Below are 25,698 nucleotides of genomic sequence, written 5' to 3' on the forward strand. Positions count from 1 at the left end.
TTGGTAGAAATTCAGCTCAAGTACAAAACAAATTGAGTTGTTCTTCAAAATACATTTCTGGAAGAAGTGGATATGGGCACGCAGAAGAAAAACTAAAAAACTACCCTTGTAGCTGCCTGTTTGATTCTCTTACACTTTGAGGACTTGCTGCGCAAGGCAAAAGGCAGAAAGCGAGACGACCCAGCAGCCTCTGCTAGCATCTTCCTTTTCGTGACATGCTTTTAAAACCCGCACATAACCATCAGCTGAGAGGAAAACTGCCTGAAAGTTTGTCGTTGCCAGTTCTGGTCATCTGCAGTAAGTACAGCGAGCCTGCCGATGGGAAGTCGCGAATGAATTCCTTGGTTTGCATTGCTTGCACACACGGCTTTTGCTTTGCTTATTAAACTGTCTTTGCCTCAACCCCTGAGTTTTTGCACTTTTACCTGTGTGACTCTCCCCCCCATCCTGCCCGGGGGAAGCGAGTGAGCAGCCGTGGGGTGCTCAGTGGCCAGCTGGGGTCAAACCACAACCTCCAGTTTTCAAGTTGCTCCTGGAATATTGATCCAGATACTGCTTTGGATTACCTGAAGATGTTGGGGGTGTGCATGTGTGAGGTTTAAGCCGATGACAGTGAGGTACAAATAGATTTTAATCTTCATAAAGTCCCAAATCTCATCCTGTCCCCAGCTGTCAGATAAAATGATAAAGCAACAATGCTTCCCCAAACAGCCTCACTTAAAATCTTGAAAAACAGCTGCAGTGTATTGATTTTTTTTTTTTCCCCTGATCTGAAAAAATCAGTTTCTGAATTCTAGACCAAATCATTCTTGGCTGGCTCTCAGGCAGATCCAAGATGCCCCAAACAACTCCAATGGCACCACAGAAAGCGGAGTATAAAGAACAGTACACAAAGCAGCACAAAAGCCTTGAATGTTCTATTTAAAGTGACTTTATTAAAACATTGTTAATATAAAATGTGACCAAGTACAATTTTTTTTTTGTAAGAATGTTTAATAAAAACATATTAAAGAAAGAAGGAGCATCAACTCTTGTCAAAGCACAGGAAAAACCTACCAGGATAAGTAAAAAGTTCTGCAGCATGTTCTACCAGCTGGTCCCAATGTGTATTCGGGTCAAGTTAGCCGATGGAAGAGACAGGCAGCCCAGGTCCTTCCCTAAGAAGCTTTAAGGTATTTAGCAGAGGCTGAAAATAACACTCCTCAACAGCAGGAGACTTTGCTTTCAGATCTCCCCGTATCAAACTAAGATGAGAATGTGCATCTTCACTTTGGATTTGTAACTTTTCAGCAGCTAAATGTACAGAAAGTTAGATTCACTGGTAACTGTAAACCCCAGGGTTAACTTTTGTCAGCTCTGAAAAGAGGGTGCGACTCAGTACTAATGATATACCTAACGAATTTGCGCTGAAGTTGTTCTAAGCTATATTAATGCTGGATGCTTGTAGCAAAAGCTTAAAAAGGTCTGCTACAAAAAAAACCAGCAGTAAAGTCCCAGCTGGTAGAAAAAAGTATTCTCTGAACTGCTGAATGCAGAGACAACCACAAATTATAGGAGTTTGTACATCTCAGGAAGCATGTAAAGAAGCTTTCAGAAGTCTATAAATAAGGCTACACAATGACTTACACTCTGTAGCAATCTTCCCCTTAAGCTAAGAAACCTTTTAAGAAAACACTAGAAAAACTGGAGATTTTGAGCTTGGTGGTTCTATTATTTTTCGGGGGGGGGGAAGGGGGGTAGCTTACAGGATTTTCCTTGATCAACAAGTAAGTTTTACTGCTCTGTCAGCATCCTCTGCTTCTTCAGAGCAAGCAGCACACCAATTAGAGGCAAGGATTCTTCCAGGACATCTCAAACTCTTCCTGTAACAGGCAGAAAAAAAATCCTGCAGCATCCAATTCTGCACATTTAACCGCCCCTGGCACTGAACCAAATGTCAAGTGCTAATCCATGAGAAGCCTAGCACAATTACGGTCCAGGAGATGGCGACCTTCTCGGAGCCTTGGCTGGGACCCATTAGAGCCCTGTGTTTTGCCTTCTACCCCAAACAAATGCTATGGGACTATTGCTGAGGTAAATGGAAAGGTCAGACCTTTGGCATTGGAGCAGACCAGTCGCTGGCTGTGCGTCGGGGGAATTAAGGCTTCAAGGTGAGGTAAACACAGTGAGAGTCAGTGTGTAAATCATGCTGCATTTCAGAGACAACAGATTCAAACGACAGCTAGTCTTGTTCTCTACGTTTTAAACACCAAACAAAGACCGTTCAAAAGCAGAAGTGGAGGCAAGTCTGCTGAGGGCCACCTGGAGATGCCTCGCTGCACCTCGGGAACAAACGCAACCCAGATGTTGAACGCTGAAGAGAATGTACCACAAGGAGGAAAAAGCACCAAAGTTGATGAGTCCTTGAGACGATAAGCTGCTTAAAAAACCAAAGAAGCCTTATACTGCTATGACCTCCCATAAACATAGTGGTTTCCTGACACAACGGTAATCCACACTCCAGCAATTCCCAGTGCTGTACTTCCAGCACTACTATTATGAAGAGTTATGCTCCAGTAAGGAGGCAGTGAAATCGTCAGGCTTGTGTTCCCTGAAGACAGTTTCTCCCGTTCATTAGGTGTTTTCCCATTCCCCTCCACCCACCCCCAAGTCTTTAATCCAAAGACCAGAAACACCTGACTTTTCCCCAGGTCATTTTTCTAACACTCTGATGTTACTTCAGCAGATTGGTAGGGTACAAACACAGTGCTTCTTTGGATCCATCGTTTTGGCAATGCCTTTGGCCTCTTCAAAAGGAAAGTGTTTTCAAACAAGCGGTACAAAAGTTACTTTCAAACTAAATACAGAAATCAATACAAGTCTTCTGTATGCTTATTCTTCGAAGTATGGAATTATTTACTTATTTGGAACCATTGCATGTGCAACACTATTTCTTACAAGCCATGCTAGCAAGGTTTCGACTGAAAATAGCAACCTGGTCCTGTATGTTCCATTTCTACGATATGGAGACTCTCTTTTGTTTTTCTTTAACATGGGTACGGTAACTTCTCCCATCCTTTCAATACAGTAGCTACTAAAAATTTTAACAGGTACTAAAAAATATCCGAACGAAACCACACTTCTATCACTGTTTAAAAAACAAATACGCATAAGGTATTACAAAAGTTTATACAAAGGCAACATTTAAGAGTTTGAAAGTTACTTCTAGAAAAAGACACAAATGCTAGTAAATTAACGTACAAGGAGAAAGATATTCCACTCCCTCCCCAAAATTGGTTTGCTCTATTTTGAAGTATCTTTTACCAGTTGTCCAGAAAATCAAAGCCAGTCTTCAAGATAACATTGCTTGTACTAGTCTGCAAGGAAAGAAAAAACATAAGATGTGGTTGTTAATTATGGTATTACAAACTCAGTACTTGGCTGCCTACCTACAAAAGGAAGTTTAAAATGTTGTCTGCCAATATTTCAAGCTCTTCACCTTGCTCTAGGATACCTAAGAACCTACACCAGAAAATGCTAGACATGGAAATGTACTCACAATGACCAAAAAGGCAGTTCCAGATGAAAATAAAAATCTTGTAGTGGTCTGCAGGCAAAACATTATTTTTTTCGTCCATGGAAAAATTCATAAACATCAATTTTGAGACTGGAGTAGGAATTGCAGAGCATTAAACACAGAATGTAAGCAACAGGAATTCAGTGGATTGCCTGTTCCAATGACAGCCAGTTGTTTCCAGAAAACTACACAGTTTGAACTTTGTTGACAAGTCATTTACTGGGCTATCAAGAACATGCTCGCTCCTGCAGTGCTGCACTTCGAGCCATGACATTTAAGTTGATTTCAGCGTTCAGGAAGACTTTCACGGGACACAGCTGAGTCTCCGGATTCTCCTCCTAGAGCACGGCTCTCTTCCCCAGAACAGGGAAGATAATCCAGAGAAGAGGAAAGAAAGAAAATTCGATCGTACTCTCTCCTCTGCTACTCTGTTCACATTTTGATGTGGGAGGATTGTTTCCCCACAGAGAGGAAAATCAGGATTTTCAAACTATTTCAGTTAGCGAGAAAACATTCATGAAGGAATTAAAATTGTAACAAACCATTAATTTGTAGGAAAACATGATAAAGCCTTTGACTGAAATTAACGGACTACCACAGTCACGATTTGTAGCAAAACAGCTCAAGCAGCATTTTAACTTAGCTTCAGAAAAAAGTAACCGAACATAGGGCTCCAAGTACTGAAGTGGCTTAAGTATTGTTGTCTCCTGAGTGCTGCCACTTCTCTTGCAAAGATTTTCCTCACCCTGCATCTTTCTGACCTTACATCATCTTATTCGGGATTTAAACAATCACTGTTGGGAAAATAGGGTAGAGAAAAAGCTATGCGACATGCTTAAGGTGTGCAGCAATATGTCAGGCTTATGCCAGAGTGAGGCTACAGATTCCAGAGAGAGCTGCACTGCTCTGTTTGAAGAACCACTCCTCTTCTCTACTTCAGTTTTCAGGCTTCAGGTCTCTTCCTTTTCTTTCCCTCGCCATGTCATATCCTGTTGTTTCCTTTCTCACAGATCAGCATCTGCTTTTTAAATAGCTTCGATTGGCTATCGAGCTGCTTAAGGTTATTTTTTTTGTTGTTGGGCTGTTTGGGTTTTTTTTTTTATTTAAAAAAAAAACCAAAACAAACATTAAGAAGGCTAATTCTGGAAGCTCATTCCATTTCCATTTTGGACTCTAAGAGAAAACACATTTGAAAGCAGCCCAGCTGCCTGGGACAAGGCACTGGGAAGTGGCTGTTAGGCGACTGCTTAAAACTGCTGAGAAACTAGTTTGCAATTCACCGCTATGCTGTGTGTACCAACAAAGTATCCTAGACACTAATTTATCTACTTTTCAAGTTTAAAAACATCTTTTTGCCATTGTTTTGCTGTTTTAAGGGAAAAAAAACCCAACTCTTTTACTTGATATAGCAAGCTCTTTACCCAAAGCTGTTAGGTTGCTTGCTGTCAGCTGGCTACTGGACGCCACGTCACCGCTTCTGGTATTATATTTAAACAATGGCTATGCACTTTACTACATTAAAAAATACTTGACTGAAACAAACAATAGCACATAAAATGTTGGTTAAATAGACTTTAAATTTACAGGATAAGAAGCCAGCAAGCTTAGCTATAGCTTAATGCTTTATGGAGTCCCTAATCTTTCAGAGCGGCCTTGTCAGATTTTAACATGCTATACAGTTTTTAAATCTAAGGACAGTAGATATAGCAGTCCTTACCTGTCCAGGCATTTGTGGATCTGTAAGTATAGTACCATCAGTATCTTCCTTGTTTGTCCTAGATGATGCCAGGTCCTGTGGTGGGTCAGGAAGAAAGAAGTCATCTAGAGAACTAGCAGGGAGTTGAGTGGGTCGAGGTTTCTCCCATTCGAGAGATACAGAAGGTAGGCTGGGGGCGACAGACTTCTCTGGTTTAGTTATGCTGGGCTTCTCAGCTTTTGCCATCTCCTTTGGAGCAGACTCTTGTCTGTAAAAAGAGGGAAGGGGTTTCTCTCCTTTCTCCATGGACTTGATCTGGCTGGGGGTCAGGGACTGGAACTCAGACTTGTCTCCTTCGAACTTCGAGCGTTCTGCATTTATCTTCCAGAAAGACGACTCCTCTTCCTTTCTGGATGCTATCAACCCATCAGAGCCAGGGGTCTTGTTGGCCTGAGAAGATTTAAGGACTTGGACACCAGATGCTGCTTTAATGGGCTGCCTCTGTTCATTCTGCAACTGGGCACCACCTTGTTCTTGTATGGACAGAGACGCAACGCTGAACTCCATCTGACTCTGTTCAGGGTTAAAGAAAAACAGCATTTCAAAGCCATTCACAAAGACAGTTTTGAACTTCCGATCTTGCCACCTACAGGTAACACCTTACCCACGGTTAGGCAACTCCCAGACATTAGATACCACAGCAAAGCTAACTTATTTTCTCCATAAATGTCTATGTAACTGCATAAGAATAGAGATTTTTAAAAGTCTGAATTGCAAACAAACGTAGGAATCCTAGACATGCCTCAGAGGAGTCAGAGGAAACAACAGTATTGGAGTTACTCAGTGCCATCCACGACAGCAGTGCACAGCATGCACAGCACTAAACCATTAGAACAGCTGTGGATGCATTTTGAAGCCATAGATGTTTTACATGAAAATATAAACCAAAAAAAGCTTTACAGTGTAGTTTAAAAGGCAATCTTCCATTACAGGCTTTGAAATAGTTGGCAACGCGTTACAACTCCATCTACTTCTAAGATAGAGGATCAGATGTAATGGGTATGGGTAGGTAGGTGGTTTTTACAATTCTAATGTCCCTCTGAAGGAAAAGAAACAACTCCAGCAGGACCAGCTCTCCACTTATTCCAGAGCTTTGCTTTGGTTTTACTTGCAGTACAGATAGCTGTACTCATTTGAGAGGTAACAGTGTCAAGGAAGTAAGTGACCACAGTTAAAGCTTGAAACAGATCTTGCAAAGGGGAACAGTGCTTCAGAATGTTCATTTTACTTACCACCGCTTCAGTAACCTTGGTTGCCAACTAGCTGGACACTCTTTAGGCTAGTAAAAGTTCAGCCTTATTTCACTCTGAGGAACACGTAAGCGTTACTGTATTTAGGAGCACAGCACCATAGCAAGTGCCAGAAAAGAACAACCTAATGTTTAGACTTTTGTTTGTAAAATGGAACAAAGAATGCAAATTTTTTTAAAAAAAAAATTGCATTTACTGTTAGAGCTATGCTGTTGTCGTTATGGGCCTGCTCAGTTTTGAAAGAATTCAGAGGACATACGAAACCCTAGCTTTTGCTACAAGCGGTTAACAGGTACTTTTGAAGTTCATTACAGATTTGTGATGTTTTCCCCATTCTACTTCACTACCTGGCCTTTCCTGAATGAAACCGCAATAGCATCTATGGGCCTGAGTCTAAAACAAGTCCTAGTTGTATATAATTTTCACTAGAGGTGTTTGATCTCAAGTCCTACATCATTGTGCATGTTAAGTTCAAAGGGACTCTACATCTATCAGGTCTCACATGCCTAGTATTTAATATTCAGAAACTTCCCATCAAAGTGCAAATGTTAGCTCAGCAACTGATTATTTATAAAACATTTTTTTTTAAACAGTCAGCAGCTGACTAAACATAATTTGATTCATGGACTAATATCTGACCTTTCTAAAGAATTAGATACATTAGACATTTTTTCCAAGGTTACGAGCAAGGAAGCACCAAGTTCCGTGTCTTCATTACGAATATACTGTGTTATCAAAAGATGCAGAACATAAACAAGCTGTAAATAATTACAGCTCAGGTAGAATAAGGTGAGTGCAAGGATACACGCAACTCTTACCACACAGCTCAACACCCCACCCTTCCTGCAAAAACCTAATAGGGAAAACCTTAGTGCTCCAATTTTCTTTTTTTTTTTTTTTAACCAAAAGTCATGATGTGAAGTTAAGAGCAGGAGATTTTTCCTTAGATAAATTCTGCATAAACAAAATACGGATGCAATGGTTTAGAGGATTACTTACAGTGATTGCCATTCCCTATGTTAAAATCTTGGGATTTATTTCCCTGAGCTCATTTGGCAATACTACCAAATAGATAATTTACCACCCTGAAGTTAAGATGCTTTAAGACTTCAGAACTGATAAAACCCCAGCTTAAAAAAAACAACATAAAATAGACCTGCACTTCCCCAATATTCAAGGGGAGAAAAATCCTAAATTTTCTTCTTGGAAGACTTAAGTACCTTGCCATGTGGGAATTAAAACAGTGCTACTTTCTGTCCTTCAACAGTCTTCCTTCTGCTGAGTAGCCTGTCCCAAGGCTCCCACTAGAGATGACAGTAGCTAAAGGCCACCACAACAGCAATCAGTTTCGGTAAAATGATTCCTCCACCCCCCAGACCAAGAGAGAGGGAGGATCGGTGCCTGGGGGCGGCGGGGCCATCACAGCCCCAGATCCACCAGAATAGCATTGGAAACAAAATCCAGCAAAAACAGTGATGGAAGGGAAAGGGAAGCAGGGTCTGATAGAACAAAAAGCAGAAAACCGAAAACCAACAAGATGGCTTCGCCTTTCAGCGCTGTGAGACAAGCAAGGCCAGGCCTCCTGGGAAGTTCTTACGCTGTGGAGCAAAAGCCACTGCCTGCGGTCATGTTTTATGTCCTTTTCGTATGGGTCCAAACACCAGCTCAGAGGTCTGGTTTGGAAGTGGCAGACGGCTTCTCGTGTAGAGAAGAGTGTGGCACTGCGGCACATCAGGCAGTTGTACCCTCTCCAACCCGCTGGTGGATGCGTGCTCTGGGAGACCGTGGGGTGTACCTTTCCATTTCACACCCAACATTTAAGATTGCATATTTGTGTCACGGTACGCTTTGGGGATCAAACCGTTCCTAACCTGACAGGGAATAATCTGAATGAAAATACTTCAGGAGCTTGCTTTCTCCCCCCGGGAAGGCGAAGAAGACAAGACTACCCTGACAGGTTCTGAAAGCACTGTGTCTCAGCATGATGTAAATACAGCCCCGAGAGGTCAGGTGTATAATTCTGCTTCCAGCATTTAGCTTGAGAAGACAAGAATTTCTGTGGACCAGCCACAAGTTATTCTATTTTCCCTGAAATACATAATGCTTCTATTGATTTCCAAGGTTATCTAAGACATCTGAACCCCTAAGAAATGTAGCTGATGAAAGAAAATTATTAACATGCAGCACCTTTCAAGTTTCAAAATTGGCAATAAAATACTATAAACACCCTCCCCCCCCAAAAAAAAAACCAAACCCACAACAGAGCAGCAGTATAAGTAGGGAGATAATTTCACGTACAGAAGACGACCCATGTGTGAAACACCCCATGCTGACATTTAAGTCATGAGTAGGACTGTATGTTCCGATGAGTCACTAGACACTAGGAATGTGAGTTTAATTAGTGTTCTGCTCCCAGTTTCTTACATCAGATTGCAAATTGCCAACTGACTGGGTCAGCAGGAGAGAGAAGGAAACAACTTTTAACACAGAGTTACCCCCAAAAAACCATTTCCTTTTCCTTTAGATTTGACAGCCATGCAAATACCTTGATGCACGTCTCTCCTGGCCCCAATCAAATCTCCCTGCAGAGAAGGGAGAGCTGGTCTGCGGGGAGATCTGGACAGGCTGGAGGAGTGGGCCAGCAAGAACCTTATGAAGTTCAACAAGGACAAGCGTAAGATCATGCACCTGGGAAAACATAATCCAGGAGTGCAGCACAGACTGGGATCTGCCTGGCTGGAGAGCAGCTCTGTGGAAAAGGACCTGGGGGTCCTGGTGGGCAGGAAGCTCAGCACTGTTGGCTAACAGTGGCTGCTGCGGCCAAGAAGGCCAACAGGATGCTGGGTTGCATCAAAAAGGGCATTGCCAGCAGAGAGAAAGAAGTCGTCATCCTGCTCTACTCAGCGCTTGTCAGGCCACACCTGGAGTGCTGTGTCCAGTTCTGGTCCCTGCTGTACAAAAAGGGTGTGGACAGGCTGGAAGGGGTCCAGAGAAGGGCCACCAAGGTTATCCAAGGCCTGGGAAGCTGCCATATACGAGGATAGGCTGGGAGAGCTGGGTTTGTTCAGCCTTGAGAAAAGGAGGCTCAGAGGGGAGCTCATCCCCATGTACCAGTACTTCAGGGGCAGCTACAAAGAAGATGGAGACTCCCTTTTCACAAGGAGTCCCATGGAGAGGACAAGGGGGGATGGACACAAGTTGCTCTTGGGGAGATTCCGATTGGGCACGAGAGGGACGTTTTTCACAGTGAGGTCGGTCACCACTGGAATAATCTCCCCAGGGAAGGGGTTGACTCGGCCACGTTGGACACCTTCAAGAGTCGGCTGAACTGGGTGCTGGGCCAGCTTGTCTAGGCTGGGCTCTTCCTAGAAAGGTTGGGCTAGATGGTCCCTGAGGTCCCTTCCAGCCTGGGATTCTGGGATCCTGTGAAACTTACAGTGGCAGCTAGTCCGTAAAGGGCCGTACGGCGTGTTTGCCCTCCTGGGGCTGAGGCAGAGCTGCCGTGAGCTGCAGGTGCGCACGTGAGCATTCAGCGGCACAACTGCACTTGTGGCACGTCTTGCAGCTGCCACCTCGGGGGAGCAAACACTGAACGTCGCAGTAAGATTTGATGGTCAAAAGTGAATTGCCATTTAGGCACGGTTTGGGATTCTAGAGATAGGGTTTCAGTCCCCAGCTGCTTTCATAGGCTTTGTATGACTTTGAATGAGCTGCAGTTTCTGTGCTTTAATTCCCCATCTAAGGAATAAAATAAAAATACTTTCTTTTTCCTACCATTTGTCCAAACTGTATTTGTGAGAACTGTTCAGCCCAGAAAGTCTCAAGAGTTTACAGGCAGGCTAGTACAGTCCTAACTGCAATTTCTAGAAGTTATCATCAGAATTCAAATAAAAGCTATTAAAAGCAGTAGTATTTTCAAGATACTGCAAGAGCAAGCCATTCTCCACACATGAAGGGGGCAGGGGAGGGGAGAGAGAGTGCACATCAAAGCACTCACAAAGTAGTACTTTGAAGCAGAGCTAACCTAGAAGTCTCTGTCCTTTTCACTCTTATCCCTCTGTTCCCAACCCACTGCAAGGGTTAAAATAAAGGATGCCTAGGTCTGGGATCATCTTTCCATCTAGTAAATACAAGTACTATTAAAAACTGCAGGTTTTAGGGTTGTGTGTCCATCTTTCCTCAAAAAGACCATATTAAGGTATTTAGGAATTTTGTTTATTGGATTAAAAGAATGTAGACTTAACTTCAGTCTCAAGGCAGGAGTAATCCACCAAATCATAATACTGGCTGTATATACTCGTGGGAAACAATGTAGTCTAAAAGACAGGCACCACACACTAAGAACATAATGATTTAATAATACTGTATAAAATCAGATCTCAGTTTATAAGTCTGTATTAAAAACAAGATCACCACAAAGCACCCAGGAGCTTTTTGTTTTTCAAGCATCTTATTCATTCATCAGGAATGTATAGTATTTTACTAAACATCAAGCAAATACAGCCAAAACAAATTGTTTTGCTTGGCAGCCTGAAAAATTCACATTGTTGAGACAAAGACTGCAGAAACACTGTCAAAAGCAACTTGTTTTAAGCACAGCCCGATATACGCAGAGGTAAGAAAGCCAAATTTAAAACGATTTAGAAGATGCTTTTGCTTTGCTGAATGGACAAAACCAAAACCAATATGGGGTCCCAAAGTAGCTGCAGTTTTTGCTTTGTTTCCTGTGCACACTGTGGGTGTTTTCAGGACCTTTTCAGAGTCAGAAAGAAATCCTTAGGTCAGCAGAGACCAACTGCAAGGACAAAAATAGAGCAAAGCACTTAAAAACAATTTAAGTAATTTTAGTCCATACAGAAAAGACAACATCAAAGACTGTGGAGCTTGAGAGGAAATTTCAAGGTCTACTCTTTGGTGGTATGAAGAGCACTCTGGTCTGCCACTGTTACTGGTTAGCCTGAGCAAACTCATACTGATATATTGGTATGTGCATGGCTTTACACTCAAAAACAACTGTTTAAAGACCAATGCAGGTACTTGAATCCTTACCCAAGAACATCTGGCCATGCAGATTAAAATAAACCTCGAGCACAGCTACTATCACCACAAGTTGCTGGGTTTTTGGCTTGCCTTTTTTTTTCCTCAAGAATTAATAGTCAACAGTAGTCTTACAGCACTGTGTTTTAAATATTTGTAGTCTAGATCAAAAAAGGAAGGGAAAACCCAAAACCTCAGGCATCACTCTTCTTTCTTTCCAAGGAAGCACTGCCACCTATGCCAGCTTGATAAAAATAATCACACCAAAGTATAGTTTGTAGCAAAGAATTCTAATATCAGGCTGCTGAGGAAGCGGGGGGGGGGAAGGGAAATTATTTTCTGCCACTTCCTTGCTATTAAAAAAAACCCGAACAAACCACAAAAACAACTATGAATTGTACAAAGAAGGATATTGAAGACTGCTTTTAGATAAAGGAAACAGTTCGCAAACCACATTTTTATAAGTGTATCATAATTTTTTTTCTTTCTAAATCATCGCTGGGATTAGATCATTTCTTTAGCAATACAATTAGGGAATTCAGACAGGGAGGCAGCAACCGGATTATTGAAGGGAATGAAGCCTGACACTTTCCCTTTTTGCCTTTTTTTGGTTGGTTTGTTCTTAAACACACCTTGCAGGCTTTCTCTTTTCAACAAATATCTGAGGGCCCGCTGAAAGGAGAAGAGAGCTGAAGGAGGAAAAAGCTAGGAGTTAAAAAGAAAAAAGCACAAAAAGGACTCTCTAAAGCTGCCTTCATAACTTTTCTACCTGTTGAAGACCAACAGATTTTTAGATGTGCATATGTCAATTTTAAGCATTTGGAATAAAACCTGCTTTAGTTGATAGCAGGAATTAGAAATAGATTCCAACTTATTCCCATGCTGCTGTGTGCATTCAATATATTAGCTGAGGTGGCAGACTGAAATGATATTTTCTGCCCACTACTAAATTTATTTTAAAAAAAAAAAAAAAAACACATCAAAACCAGAAAGTTCTGAGTTCAGGAAGAGTTGCAGAGAAATTTTATTTCCAAACCCAGGCATGATCCTTGTTTTCCATTTATATCTTGGAGTCCATGCTGAGTTTCACTGAATTTTTACTTCAAACCAACCAAGAAACCTCAAAGGCTAAACTCAGCCAAAATGTCAGCTTTCATCCCACTTAAACCTGAAGCCATAAATAGAATGTCCTACATTCATAAACCTGGCTTTAGCTCCAGTTACAAATGTAACCCACATTTCAAGACATGTTATGTTCATGAGGGCTCCACCCATGATCCAAATCACTCCCTCCAATTCAATCTTGGTTTTAAAACATCAGCCTGTTGCAGTGCCACCAGAACCGGTTGCTTCCCGAGTAGTTTTCCTTCTGAGAAGTGCTACAGTTTCCTACTAAAAACATTTCCATTTTAAATGCTGGCTAACAGCTAACTCAGCTATTTATATTGCGTTTCTGCTTTGTTTGCCTCGTTTGAGGGTTTAAAAACAAAGAGATAAGAAAAGAACTTTAAATACACATCAAACAGCTAAAAATGTGGAGATACTCATGCAGGCGTTTGCTGTGATATGAACAACTTAAGCCACATCTCACACCTGTGTTTAAAATGAGAACATAGGAAGTTTGCTTTTGACAGACCTGAAGTTATCAAGCCCTTCAACAATGTTCTGCCCAAAATGAGATCAATTTAGTACACGGCGCTCTGGTAAGTTTGACAGCCATGGAATTAGGGAATCCATTGCACCAGCTACTGTGAGAAGAATTTGTCCGAACCTGATCAACTGGAATCATCGTTGGCATCACTGTATCAGTTGAGAGAGGCTCCAACTTGCAGAAAACATGCCCTCCCCTCTTCTCACTACCCTCAAAAGTCTTCCTGAAGTTAGTTACAGACAAATATGGATTTTGCCGCTTTATTTTTCTTAGTCTCAATGTTAAAAAAACGCCCAAACCCTGTTGGTTTTACTGATTTGTCTCTCTACTTTCTCTGAGGCAGCAGAAAGCGAATACCACGTTCCCTTCCTTGGGGAAGCCAGCGCACATTCATGCAAAGCTACAAAAGAATGAAGGAATTTCATCATCATGCCAGTAACATGCAAAAACCCAAACCAAACCAAAAACTCTGCATTAAGGGGAGATCAGGGAAAAGAATATTATGGAAAGAATAACCCACCTTGGGGTAGAACTCACAGAAAGGAAAGAGCCTGACAGCTTGAAATAACAGCGGGAACAGATCTAGCCCACAAGACACCGAACGTGCATTACAACACATCATCCTTATTAAACAGCCTGTTCTGGTTTCTTCACTATTTCCCAACACTGGACTGACTGGGATGGATACTTTTTCCTCAGCCAGTAGCTCATGGAGAAACTGTCTTCCAATATTATCTTATTAAAGTACTGGCTAGGGGAGAGATCAAAGGGTAAGCATGAAGCAAGATCTCCACCTTTAGAAATGGAAGACTCAGCAGTTGAAGGATTTGGCTGAAAGACCGACACAATATGAGACACTGGTGCGGGGGGGGAACCAAAAGAAAGAATCCACATAAACCAACCAACCCTCAACCACATAAAGCTGGACAAAATGGATTCTCTAGAGTTTTGCTAAAGGAAAAGGTCATGCAACGTTTCAACCTACAGCTGAGGCACGGCTTTTAATTCTGGTCAGCAAGGAGGGAAGGGGGGAAAGAGGGAGACATGGCTTGATTAGCTGAGACAGTTATTTCTAAAGCAACCTCCTCCCCACCTCACTTTGCTTCAGCAGCCATACGAGTGTTCCCATATCATTCTGTGATGCTCCATTCATTACAGAAAAGCATGAACCTAGAGCATCTACTCATTGCGGTCCCTCATTTTGAGACAGCAAGAGGGTTGTAAAAATAATCTTAATCAGCAAGGGGTAAACCACAGGCTGGGTTGAAAAACACTTCACTAGACACACAAGCATTTAAAAGAAAAGCCAACTATCAATTAAAGAGAAAATCCATTTGCGTGCAGATGCATCTCATCATGGATCACTAGTCAGTGATTACACAAAGCACTATCTCCAGAAGTTCAAGTATTCAAATCTTACAAAATCCTGTGAAGGCAGATCTTAGAAATACGATTACAGCTGCCACGTTCCCAAAACTGAGTTTTAGGGTTTGCACCAAAAAGTAGGGGAGAGACAACACCGCTGTCTTCAACATACGATTTATTTCACCTCATTGTCAATGAGGTCCACACTCTTCTCACTTTTCTTTTCTTGACAGCTTCACCCAAGTACACCCATGCTAAAAGCCTCTAGTGTTACACTAAAAGCTGCTTCTTCTAAGGGTCCTGAAAGACAGGAGGGCTTGCCTGAGCCACCAGGCTTCCACTGCAGGGAATCCTCCACTGGCTCCGGAACCACCACAGCTTATAAGGCAGTTCTAAGGCAAGTGAAGACTGGCAATGGTTTCTCTTAAACTGCAGCACTGTAGGCTGCAGGGATCCAGGAGTCACATCAAGTTATAGGTTAATCAGCATCTGCAAAGCCCAGATGGGGTGCTAGCTACAGGCAGTGACCTTGAGCAGGGAAGGCTGACAAGTCATCTAGGGTCAACTGGATTAATTTAGTATTCACTGGCATTTCCAAATAATTACTCTGCATTAGGCTAAGATTATATTCATAAGCTCATACAAGATTATCTACATAGTTCAAGGGCATAATAAGGGAAGAAACAGGGGAGGGAGAAGCAGCTTTCTCTGGCAGATAAAGCCAGAAAACACAAAGTCTGAAATGTGTGATTAAATTAACATGCCCACCATACCCAGCTGAGAAAGGCAATGAGCTGTGGTTTTGCTCCCAGATTTTCTTCAACAAGAAGAAATAAACTTGATTTCCCACCACAAATCTGGCGCAACTATATTTCCTCACAGTGCAGGTTCAGAAAGGTGGAGAAGTCTGGCTCTGTGTTAGCCTTATGAGAAACCCACTGTAAATAACACTTTAACAAAATACCAGAGGTAATGTGAGGGGGAAAAAAAACAAAGGAGCTGCCTTTTGGAAATGAAATCTTGCTAAACACAGGAAGTTGTTTAAAAAGTTTACAATGAAAAACCAAATAATTTGTAACTAATCAGTTTTACACCTGCACTTGATGCCAGAACATTAGCTCATGAAGTACATCTTGTGTTTCTGTTGATGTCAGCCGAAGCACTCCAGTCCCATTTCATTTGCAGGATGGTCCTTTTACACAGCCCTCGTAGAATAAAGGTGACATTAGCCTATCAAGTCTCTAAATGAAGACAATATAAATGTACAAGGAACAGTATGAAATGACAAACCAATATTAAAAACAAAATTGCTGCGTATTTACCTTCGTTTCCCAGGAGAACGGAGCCGAGTGTTCATCTTGCCAAGTTATGTCCTGAAATAAAATTCAAGAATGACTAAAAATCAGAAGAGCAGCTTTGCCTGCCCAGGAGCATCACACAGATGACATCATGTTGCACTGCTGGAAGCATAACACCCACTACCATAGAGCTTGCTAAAAAGCAAGAGCACTACTTAGAGATGGCACTGATTACATTTTGAGACTGACTGAAAGCAAGTTCTCTGAGGGGGAGATTATCTATTAGCATACCAATTGAACCTACAAAATACACGAAGGTTTAACCTGGTCTAAACCTCTTGAAAGGGTTTCTCTACAAATAGCTTTAATATGTATTATATTTCCAGTTTTCTATTAGGCATTTTCTTCGGTAGCCTCCAGCAACCCACAGGGGCAGAAATAACATGAGGAGCAGGGGCCTTAGGGAAATAAAGTCCCATGTCCTCCTCTCCGCAGACTAAAGAGCATGTGGGCAACCAGGCAGTCATGTAGCAGTGAAACAGCTGTGCCTCCATCAGGCCCAGCCTCAGCCGGATCCAGCCCTGACAAAATATATCATTACACCATTTCAATGACGATCGGTCTGAAATAAGTATTCAGTGCTGTTGAAAGAACTGCACAACATCGAGTGCAAAATCCCAATCTGAAATAACTTCTTTTAAGAAGCCATTTTTCTGAAAATAATGCCAATTTGATAAATTTAAATAGTCTCTTCATACACAGCATGCCCTCCAGCAGCACATGCGACCCACACTGAAAAAAGAAGGGCTGACAAATAAATAAAAAAATAATTGTTCGCATTTGGTCAAGGCTCACCACAAAATGATCACGCTTCTATTCCTAGTCATGGATGAGACCCATTTGTACATTGGACATTCATGCTGGTAGGGGTAGAGTGGCACGTTCCACACTGAGTGTACCACTGCTTGGCCACTCCAGTACGTCAGGGGAGGAACAGGCATGGGAACAGTGGGTGGAAGGAGAAAGGCCAGGGGTAACCATGCACAGGGAAGGAGAGGACAGGAGGGCTTGTTTCACACCCCTGCTGTTCAAAGAATAACAGAACTAGACCATGTTTTAAGCTAACACAGGAACCCCACATCTTTTCTTCTTATTTCTGACCTCTGCCTTCATATAAATACATTTCTCAGACATCTGATAGAATTCTGCTGATCCGCCATCTCTTATTTCACCCAAGCAGATTTTGCTGGCCAAGGGCTATGAAATCACAGTCAGAAGCATCTGAAACCATCTCCTAAACATGAAAATGTGTCATTCTCCAACTATTACTCATCTGTGAAACACAGGGTTTCTAGCAGCAAAGTATTTGTGGTATATATGAGGGTGATCCCATGCTCTTAAACAGAACTGGGCTGATAGAAACCATCTAAAAGGACAGGCCTGGGCTCTGCTGGACTGCATATTCTGGCCAAAAAGGAAATTTGGTACAGGAAATTTTTGCCAAGAATACAAGTGCAATACCAGGTTCTCTCATTCCAGGAAATGGATACTCATATTTATGAACATTTAATGGAAACGAAGGGAGTTAAATTCTGCTTTTTAGTATCTGTTCTAACTTCAAGCAGTGTTTGTGCTCTGGAGTGCTGTTGTCCACACGGGAACGCCACACCACTTAGTTGGGATGCCTCGCAGCAGGTGGCTGTCAAATTATTTCAAAATCATTTTAGGACTGTATCCTTCGCCTCTGAAACTGGTGGAGTCGGCACTTCATTTCTGAAGCGCACGTGACAGGAATCATGGCCCAGGAGAGAAGAGAGATGGGAGAGCCCAGCCACTGGATTGAGTCTTACACACGAGGTAGGACCAACCCTTCCGTCCACATGGCGTCTGGACAAATCAGTACTCGATTTCAGCCACAGCAGTAAAGAACAGAAATGAAGTCCAGCAAACAGTGTAACACTCCTACGTGCTGTCACAGCACCTTAAAGCTCCAGACACGTAGGTATAGCTGTCAGAGGGTTTTACCTATGTTGTTTAATGGAACCTCTGACTTCTTGCCATTCACAGGACATGCAAACCAGCTGTGGACCAGTTTTAAACTTGGGAGTGAGCTAAGACCATCCTTGTCCTGGATCTGAGACAGCCAGTTCTCTATTCTCCTGTATTTAAGGCAAGCGTAGAGAGCACTGGGAAGGACACCTCTTCACCCAAGGCTCCCTGGACACCCTTAACTCAGCGACAACACCGCTGCTGCAAGTGAGTCTTGCTGACAAAAGGCTGCCTGCAGAGGGATAGACCAGCAGCACAGGGAAGGCGGAGCGAAGGCATGAGGTTGTGCACCATGTCACTGCCTACAGGACGCAGGCAGTCAGCTTCCCACCTCACGGAATCTGATGTCTTTTCAACCACCATTGCACTTGCTGGCACCTCAACTTGTAACTTCAACCTCCAGCTCAGAGAGACAAAAAGCTCGTGAAATGAATTAGCAGTATTTTGGTACCGGTTGTTACAAAGTTCTTGTCAGAGACTAAATTAAGACTTCCATAGATTATTTCAAATGATGGAAGCAGTAGACGCTTGTTAGGCAGGGGCAGTTCCCTGAAAGAAAAGGACCACAGATTTTCCTTCTTAAAAAGATGGCTTATCGTATCTCAGGCTGCGCAGCCCACCGCACCTCTGAGCCAGTAAGTCTGAGGAGCTTTGCACACATTCAAGAGATCTTCCACAGGACCTAGCAAAGGATAAAACAGGACAAGACATGGTTGGAGGATACAAAGCTTCAAGGAGCTGATGTCTGTGGTTATCTGAAGTGTACTTGAAGCTAGGATGAAGGAGACAGCTGCCAGGTTCTGTCAGGGAAGGGAAGGAAGACTGTGGCCCCCACCCCCTGTGCCCTCACACAGAGGACACGCAGGGGACCAAGTGAGAAGCAGAACAACAGTGTTCAACAGTTTCTTGTCCGATGCATCTGATTCATGTTTATCACCAACAAAATGGGATAAATAACTTTGCTTTCTGTAGAATAAACAAGTTCTCACATGCTTGAAGAAAATGGGAGCAAAAGCGTCAACTATTTCAATATTCACAGAATTATGAGTGGAAATTCTAGAGAAAAAGGCTTCAAGGTTATTTATCATCAACACAGATTAGAAGAGATCCATATCTGATAAGCTTTTGTTTTCAGCACACAACAAAGCCTTCTTCCAGAGAGAAGGCAAATAAATAAACTTTTGTTCACCAGCATTAAAGAACCTATTTGTAAGAAACGTGGCCTCATGCAACATATTTCATAGCTAAATAAATTTAAAAAGAAGAGAGGGAAAGAGAAAGAGAGGCAAAAATCCAGTTAGACACTTGACTTCAACAACCAGCTGCAGAATATATAAAAAAGAATCACAAACTACGTTCGCTAAATGTAGGCAGCTTGTTGCAAAACAGCGTCTGAATTTCAAAATGGAAGACACTGGTAGCAACGTGCCAGCTTATCTGACACGAGCATTGCTCAGAGCAGCTGCCGGTAAGCAGGCAGTCACAAAGTCACCAACAAATGCATCTTAGAAGTGTTCTCAGAACAGGACTTGCTGGTTGTTGGGGTCTAACTGCACTCAAAAGCTGCACTGCATTTTTTGTTTTTAAAAAAGCACCAAGCCATAACAGGCCCAGCACAAAATGTATTGCTATATTGCATATTAGTTGCTTTAAAGCATTTTTAAGCAGGAGATAAAAGGGTCAATCCTTTGGCTTGGTGCCAAAGCTCTTAAGGCTAAGCAAACCAGAAACCATACCTTCCCTCAGGTAGATAATTCAAACTTCCCTATTAAAAGACGATGAATGAAGCTGAACAAGCTCTCCTACCTGTCTTCCCTCCACATGAAATGTTTACCACTTCCTAAAGAACATGGCATTTTCTGCAATGAAAGGTTTAGTTATTTCAAGTCTAATTCTTTGAGCTGGTGAGTATCGCTCAAACTCTCAATATCCCTTAAAAAACAACCTAAAAAAAAAAAGAGACCTTAAATCCATGTGTATATCACACATTTGTGGATAAAGAGGGACAATATTAATAGACGAGTGAGAACTTGTGGTAAACTGACTATCTACACTATCTTTCACTGAACTAAACAGGGAGGATCCAGTGGCATCAACTAACATCAGATACGATGCTTGACACAAGCTGACCACTATGGTGGTCAAAGGGTGCTACCCTCTCCCACACGGCTGTTTTCCACCTATTCCCCTCATGATGGCTCATAATTTACAGCGTATTTCAAAAAGAGCCCATTTATATTACACATTTATATTCAGCCCCGGATTCTATTTGCAGATTTTCCCCTGCTAAGTTAACCTTACTTTCTACCACTATGAGCATTAGAAATAAATGGAGAAATGCCAGCAATTGGAGGCTTGTTGGGAACGAGGAACCTCTGCTTGAAGGTTGCAGCCTCCGAAGGCCAGAAGGCCTAGGATGTCTAGACACAGCAAATGATGGTGAAGCAACAAATAGTCGCCTGGTGCTGGGCCCATGTGCGATGATAGCAAGGCAACCTTCAGCACACAGGACAAAACTTCTTTCATGGGGGTGTTAAATGACCCTATTAGCCTGGAAGAGACGAAAAATATATGCATGACCTAGACGCCATGACTCTAGGAAACAGAACAAGATAGAGAGGCAAGAGATGTTGGGTTTCGCTAGGAGGAGGTGTTGGAAAATACCAAGGCCTGCAAGTCCATCAGGTTTATTGAGCTGGTGTATTCTGGGGTCTGTTTCAAGTAGGAAGTCTGAACTTGACACCACGTCACATGACTATGTGACGGTGGACATGTAATGGCTGGTGTTAGCAGGGGGGTGCATCCTCCCCATGACAGCACGATGCACGCAGGCAAATGCCAAGTGAACTGGGTGCCACCCAGCTCAACTCTGTGCTTAAGAGAGAAACGCTGTTTGGGGAATCGGGGAGCCTGATTCCTGTGCTCCCACTTCTATCATCAAGCTTTTTGAGACTTTTTAAAATACCTTTAGTCTCTGATAGCAAGAGGAGATTAAACAAGCAGCTCTGGTGTCCTGGCACCAATCCTCTTTAGGAACTGCATTCACAGGGTGTGCACTGCTTCAGTTATTAACTCCACGAGCAGCTATGCTGTAATGAGGATAAGATAATGGAAGAGAAAGAGCAGCGGCACTCAGCTGGCTCTAGACATTTGCTAGGAGTCACACATGATGCTGCAGTGCTCTAGCACTAGGAAATGACTGGATCATGGCTACAGGAGGCCACGGTCCTGTTACCGCACATCTATTTTCTGTCACAGCCTTCCCACACAGCCAACATGCTGAGAGGTGTTTTGAAAATGTTAAGAGGTGCTTCTACTTTGAGAACTTACAGTCCTGGGCTACGAGTTCAGGAGATGAGCTTGGTGTTAGAAAAGACAGGCTGGAAACGGTGGGGGCCAGAAAGAGGGAACCAATTGTCCAGAGATATAAGACCACATTACATATCCTCTGGACGACCTTATCGAAGTGGCCACATGCATAAAGTGGGACTGAAATGGTGAGAGTCCTGGATGGGTAAACCAGTACCTTCAGCATTCATCATTGTTTTGCTTTCTCCCAAGCCCTCCAAAGAACACTAGGTGAAAGAGATCAACTTTCCATGCTTAAGCAAGCACAGGTAGATCACTACAGATTTCAACATCAGTTAACAGGAAAGATGAGCTGTGGCTGGAAACACGAAGCTTTTGGAGCAGGTGTCGGCAAGAATATCATCAGACCGAAACACTCAGACTGAACATCAACAAGTGATTCTGAGATCTGCAGACTACTCTCTGTTTCCTTGCCTCAGGATATCGTACACCATGAGACAGGGACAGCAGGACCAGTCTAATTGCCCTGAGCGAGGCCTGGGTGACCACAGTACGTGCAGCAGCTGGGTCTTACAAAGACGGCAGTGGCACAGCTCAGTAAGCTGTCAGACCAGAAGACAGCAAGATAACAAAGCTTTGTAGGCAAAGCATTTGCAAGCCTGGAAAGTTGAACCGAAATGGCAAGATACCGGCCACAGTAGCTCTGTAACAGCAGGACAAGGGGGAACAATTAGTCAGCCAGGGCAAACGTCCAAAAATCAGGTCGAATGCCAGCAAGGGAGCGGGGAGAGAGGAAGCTATCAGATGAGGAGCCAGGAAAGGCTCCAAGGCTCAATAGTGCAGTTGGAAGAACTAAAATGGAAATGGAGGGTGCCAAAACAAGTGGAATCTCTTTTCTTCAGAAACAGGATTAATATTAACTTCAGCTTGGAAGTCAAGGAGGAAGCCAGTTGAGGCAGATGCTTCCAAAATTAAACACCGCATCTAATATTTTGACGAACCATGCTTTCTTTGGTTAACGGCTCGGCAAACGCTAACATTACATGTGTCATAGCTGTATTTCGGGGGAAGAGAGGAAAGAAATCAACTTGCCAAATTTCAGATGGACTCTAGCCTTTTTGTCAAGCAGGAAATGATTATTTCCATACAGCACAGCACCACGACCTACAACACGCTTGCTTTCCTTCCGGATCCATGTAATTCAAAGCAGAAAGCACAGCAGAGCTGTCTGAGGCTGGGAAAGCTGAACATATTTATTTTCCACAGTCATTAACCTAAATCCTTTTGCAACTAACTTCAGGTTTAGGTTTCTTTTCAAAGACTCCTTGCACAAATTTGCTGTCTTGGGTCCTTCTATACCCCTTTTTCACCAGGAGTTATGGTCTATTACTGGCAAATATTTACCCAGAATTTCTGGTATCATGGACTAAACAAAATCGAGCTTGACCATATGTTCTCTAGCTCTAGGAATGATGTGTGTGTGGCACATCCTCACACCTTCTTGACAGGCAGCAGCCTGCTAGCACAAGGCTGGTGGGGACCCATGATGCCGAGTGTCCATGTGCTTCAAACGCTTTTACAAATCCCATTGCAAGGGATATTGGTGAGGAGGCTAAAAGCGATGCTGCTCTTCTTCAACTGGATTGATGATTACAAATGCAGAAGCAGATTACGTTTTTTCTGGTAGAAGCCACATAAGTTAATGAGCTATAGGTCACTTTAAGGTATTATATGAACATAATGAAGGATAACGTCTCTGTAATCATACCAAGATGTAAAAGAAAACAAAAAGGAAATCTCATACGCAGCATAAGAGGGATAGAGTATCCGAAGAGCACCGTCAGGTCTTTGCAAGCATTGTTAGACCTTCCCCTTCACAGGATCAGGCTCGGTAACATGACCCACCGCTCTGGACTGGGTACTTTTATACCTATGGATTTCTAGAAGGGCTATCATGCTTTGCTACTAGATAGGTGGCTCTCAGAAGCTTCAAAACTCCATACTTTTTGCCTTCTATCTTTCCACACCCTTGTTTTTGCTGGCATGTGACATAGAACAGGGTGCATTTTTTTCAGGTGTCAAAAATACCAAGAGCTGGAATGTTTTCAGTGTTGCTATTTTTAACCGTGTCTAAAATTAGAAACAAAAAGGAAGAGATTTAATTCAGTGTAAATATTCCCAACAGCCCATTTTCAGCGAGGGACTAATTCCAGAGCCAGCCGCGGCCATGCCCCGCTTTCGGGGGCAGCTGGTACCGGCCTCTTCTCTAAGTCCCCGCTTTGCAAAACCCACCTCAGAGTTACTTCTGCTTATCTCGGACAAGCTCCGATTTGGTGCCTTCCCCGCTTTTACGGTCCGACCAAGCCCCCGCCGCTTACACTAAGCCTAACATCCCGCCCCCCCGCACAGCCACGGAGCGGGGAAAAGCCGGGAGCCTCATCGCCGGGGCACGTCGCGTCCCCCCGCTGCCAGCGACCAGACACGCCCGCTCCTCCCCGCAGCCCAGCGCCGGCACAGCCGGGCAGAGGCAGCCGTGAAGCCGCCGGGACAAGGCTACGGCCACCCCCGCCCGTGCGGCAGCGGCTGCGCCCCCCGCCGCCAGGCCCCGCCGCGGCGGAGCCCCCGGCCCCGCCTCAGGCAGCCGCGCCGCGCCGCCGCGCCCAGGCGCTGCCCCCCGGCCCCCCGCCCGAGCGCTGAGGCGAGAGGGGCGGGCCCGGCCGCCCCCCCCGCCGCCGCCGCCGGTACCTCGTCGCCGAAGCGCACCACCTTCTGGCCCGTGTTGAGGCGGAGGCTGGGGTAGGAGGCGGGCGGCGCGGCGGGCCGGGCGGCGCCGCGGTGCGCGGCGTAGCGGGCCTGGACGTGCGGCTCCACCAGGCACTTGTCGATGATCTCGTCCTGCTGGCGGGGCGGCAGCCGCTCCCACTCGGGCCCGTAGCGTTCGCGGATCCGCTCCTTCTCCGCCATGATCTTGCGCGCCATGGGGCTCAGCGAGGAGAAGTAGCTGAACCGCTTGCGCTCCCGCTCGTCCAGCGGCCGGTTGCCGTTCATCACCGCCGTGCGGGAGGCGGCGATCGCCGCCGCCATGGAGGCCATGGCCACCCCGCCGCCGCCAGCCCCGCACGCACCGAGCCCGGCGCGCTCGCACGGCGGGAATGGGAATGGGAACGAGAACCGCCTCCTCCTCCTCCTCCCTCCTTCCCTGCGCCGCCTCCCCGGCTCCCTATGGGGGCCGGCCGCCGCCCCGCACACCCCGCCTCCCGCACGCCCAGCGCCCGGGGCAGCCCCCGGCGGCGCCGGCCGCCCTCGGCGGGGGGGAGAAGCGCGTCCTGCCCGGGCGGAGGGGCTGAGCGGGTGGGAGCCGCAGCCGAGGCCCCGGGCACGGCCAGCCGGGCCCCGCGACCCTCCGTGCCCTGCCCCGCCGTTGCAGAAGGGGGGGAGCAGCAGTGTTCCCCCGCTGCCGGGGCCAGGAGCACCAGGAAAGGAGTTGCCTCAGCTGGCAGAGCTGGCACCTGCCTTTCCTCACTCCTAAATAAGTTTTACTTGTTTCTTGATGCTATAGGAGAAGGTCCAGAAGCTCCTGTCGGACGCCTGGGATGGGCTATTTCGTCCAAGTCGACAGGCTCAGCGGCAAGTCGCTCCAAAGGCTTTTTTATTTAGGAAAATGAAGTTTCAGCCTAAGGGTAACAAATCCACGCAGTAGGAATTAGTTGTATCGGTAAAACAGCTTGCCTATAGGCTGGAATAACTAGGTTTTTTGGTCTTGGATGTGCTGCAAGAGGAAGAATGCTTTCTTCCAAAGGTACAGCGAATTAGGGGAATGGGGGTAGAAAGTAGTTTGTGAAGAACATTTGCCGCACAACACCAACATCCTAAAAGATTCTTCCATTGCCAAACTGTTGCAACTTCCTGAAATCAAGGTGCCAGTGTTACGACCAGCTTGTATCAAAAGTAGGGTTCTCTTTAGACTCAGAGAAAAGATTTAAGGCTATTTTCTCTACTCACATACTTACAGGGAGATCCTCCGTTAAATCAACCTTCGCTCCGGGACCCTGCTCGTTCTGTTGGCCCTCCTCGCTTGGTGCTGCCTGAACACATCTTGACTGTCCCCCAGTGGCTGGAGCTCCCCCCCAGAGCTCCCCAGTACACCAGTATTGCAGAGGACAGCCCATCAGTGCTGTGTGACATCTTCAAAAAAATTCCAGACTAATAGCTTTCCTGGTGTACATGAGGGTTTCTACATGCCTCTTCCACAGCCACCTAATCATTGCAAATTTTATTAGTTGCAACTTGTAATACCCAAACCTGAAACTCAGTATCAGGCTATTACAAAACACTTGGGATTAAGTTGCACTCACTAAAATCATTTCAGGTACTTTTAGATGCTGAGTTCGCCCTCCTTGCTATTCTGTGCTGCATTTTATTAACAC

The 25,698-nt window shown here is 44.4% G+C and overlaps 1 protein-coding gene across 1 annotated transcript; it reads right to left on the bottom strand.

The window, feature by feature from the left end:
* Positions 1 to 915: 915 nt before the first annotated feature.
* On the bottom strand, positions 916 to 24,479 carry C3H1orf198 (chromosome 3 C1orf198 homolog). The gene is made up of 4 exons (XM_075089530.1): positions 24,017 to 24,479; positions 15,938 to 15,988; positions 5,274 to 5,825; positions 916 to 3,356 (listed from the first exon to the last, which is right to left on the bottom strand). Exons 1-4 carry the CDS (start codon positions 24,362 to 24,364, stop codon positions 3,300 to 3,302), a joined length of 1,008 nt encoding a protein of 335 aa, XP_074945631.1. The 5' UTR covers positions 24,365 to 24,479; the 3' UTR covers positions 916 to 3,299.
* Positions 24,480 to 25,698: the final 1,219 nt, after the last annotated feature.

Source organism: Phalacrocorax aristotelis, chromosome 3 (genome assembly GCF_949628215.1).
Source record: "Phalacrocorax aristotelis chromosome 3, bGulAri2.1, whole genome shotgun sequence".
NCBI classification, from domain to species: Eukaryota; Metazoa; Chordata; class Aves; order Suliformes; family Phalacrocoracidae; genus Phalacrocorax; species Phalacrocorax aristotelis.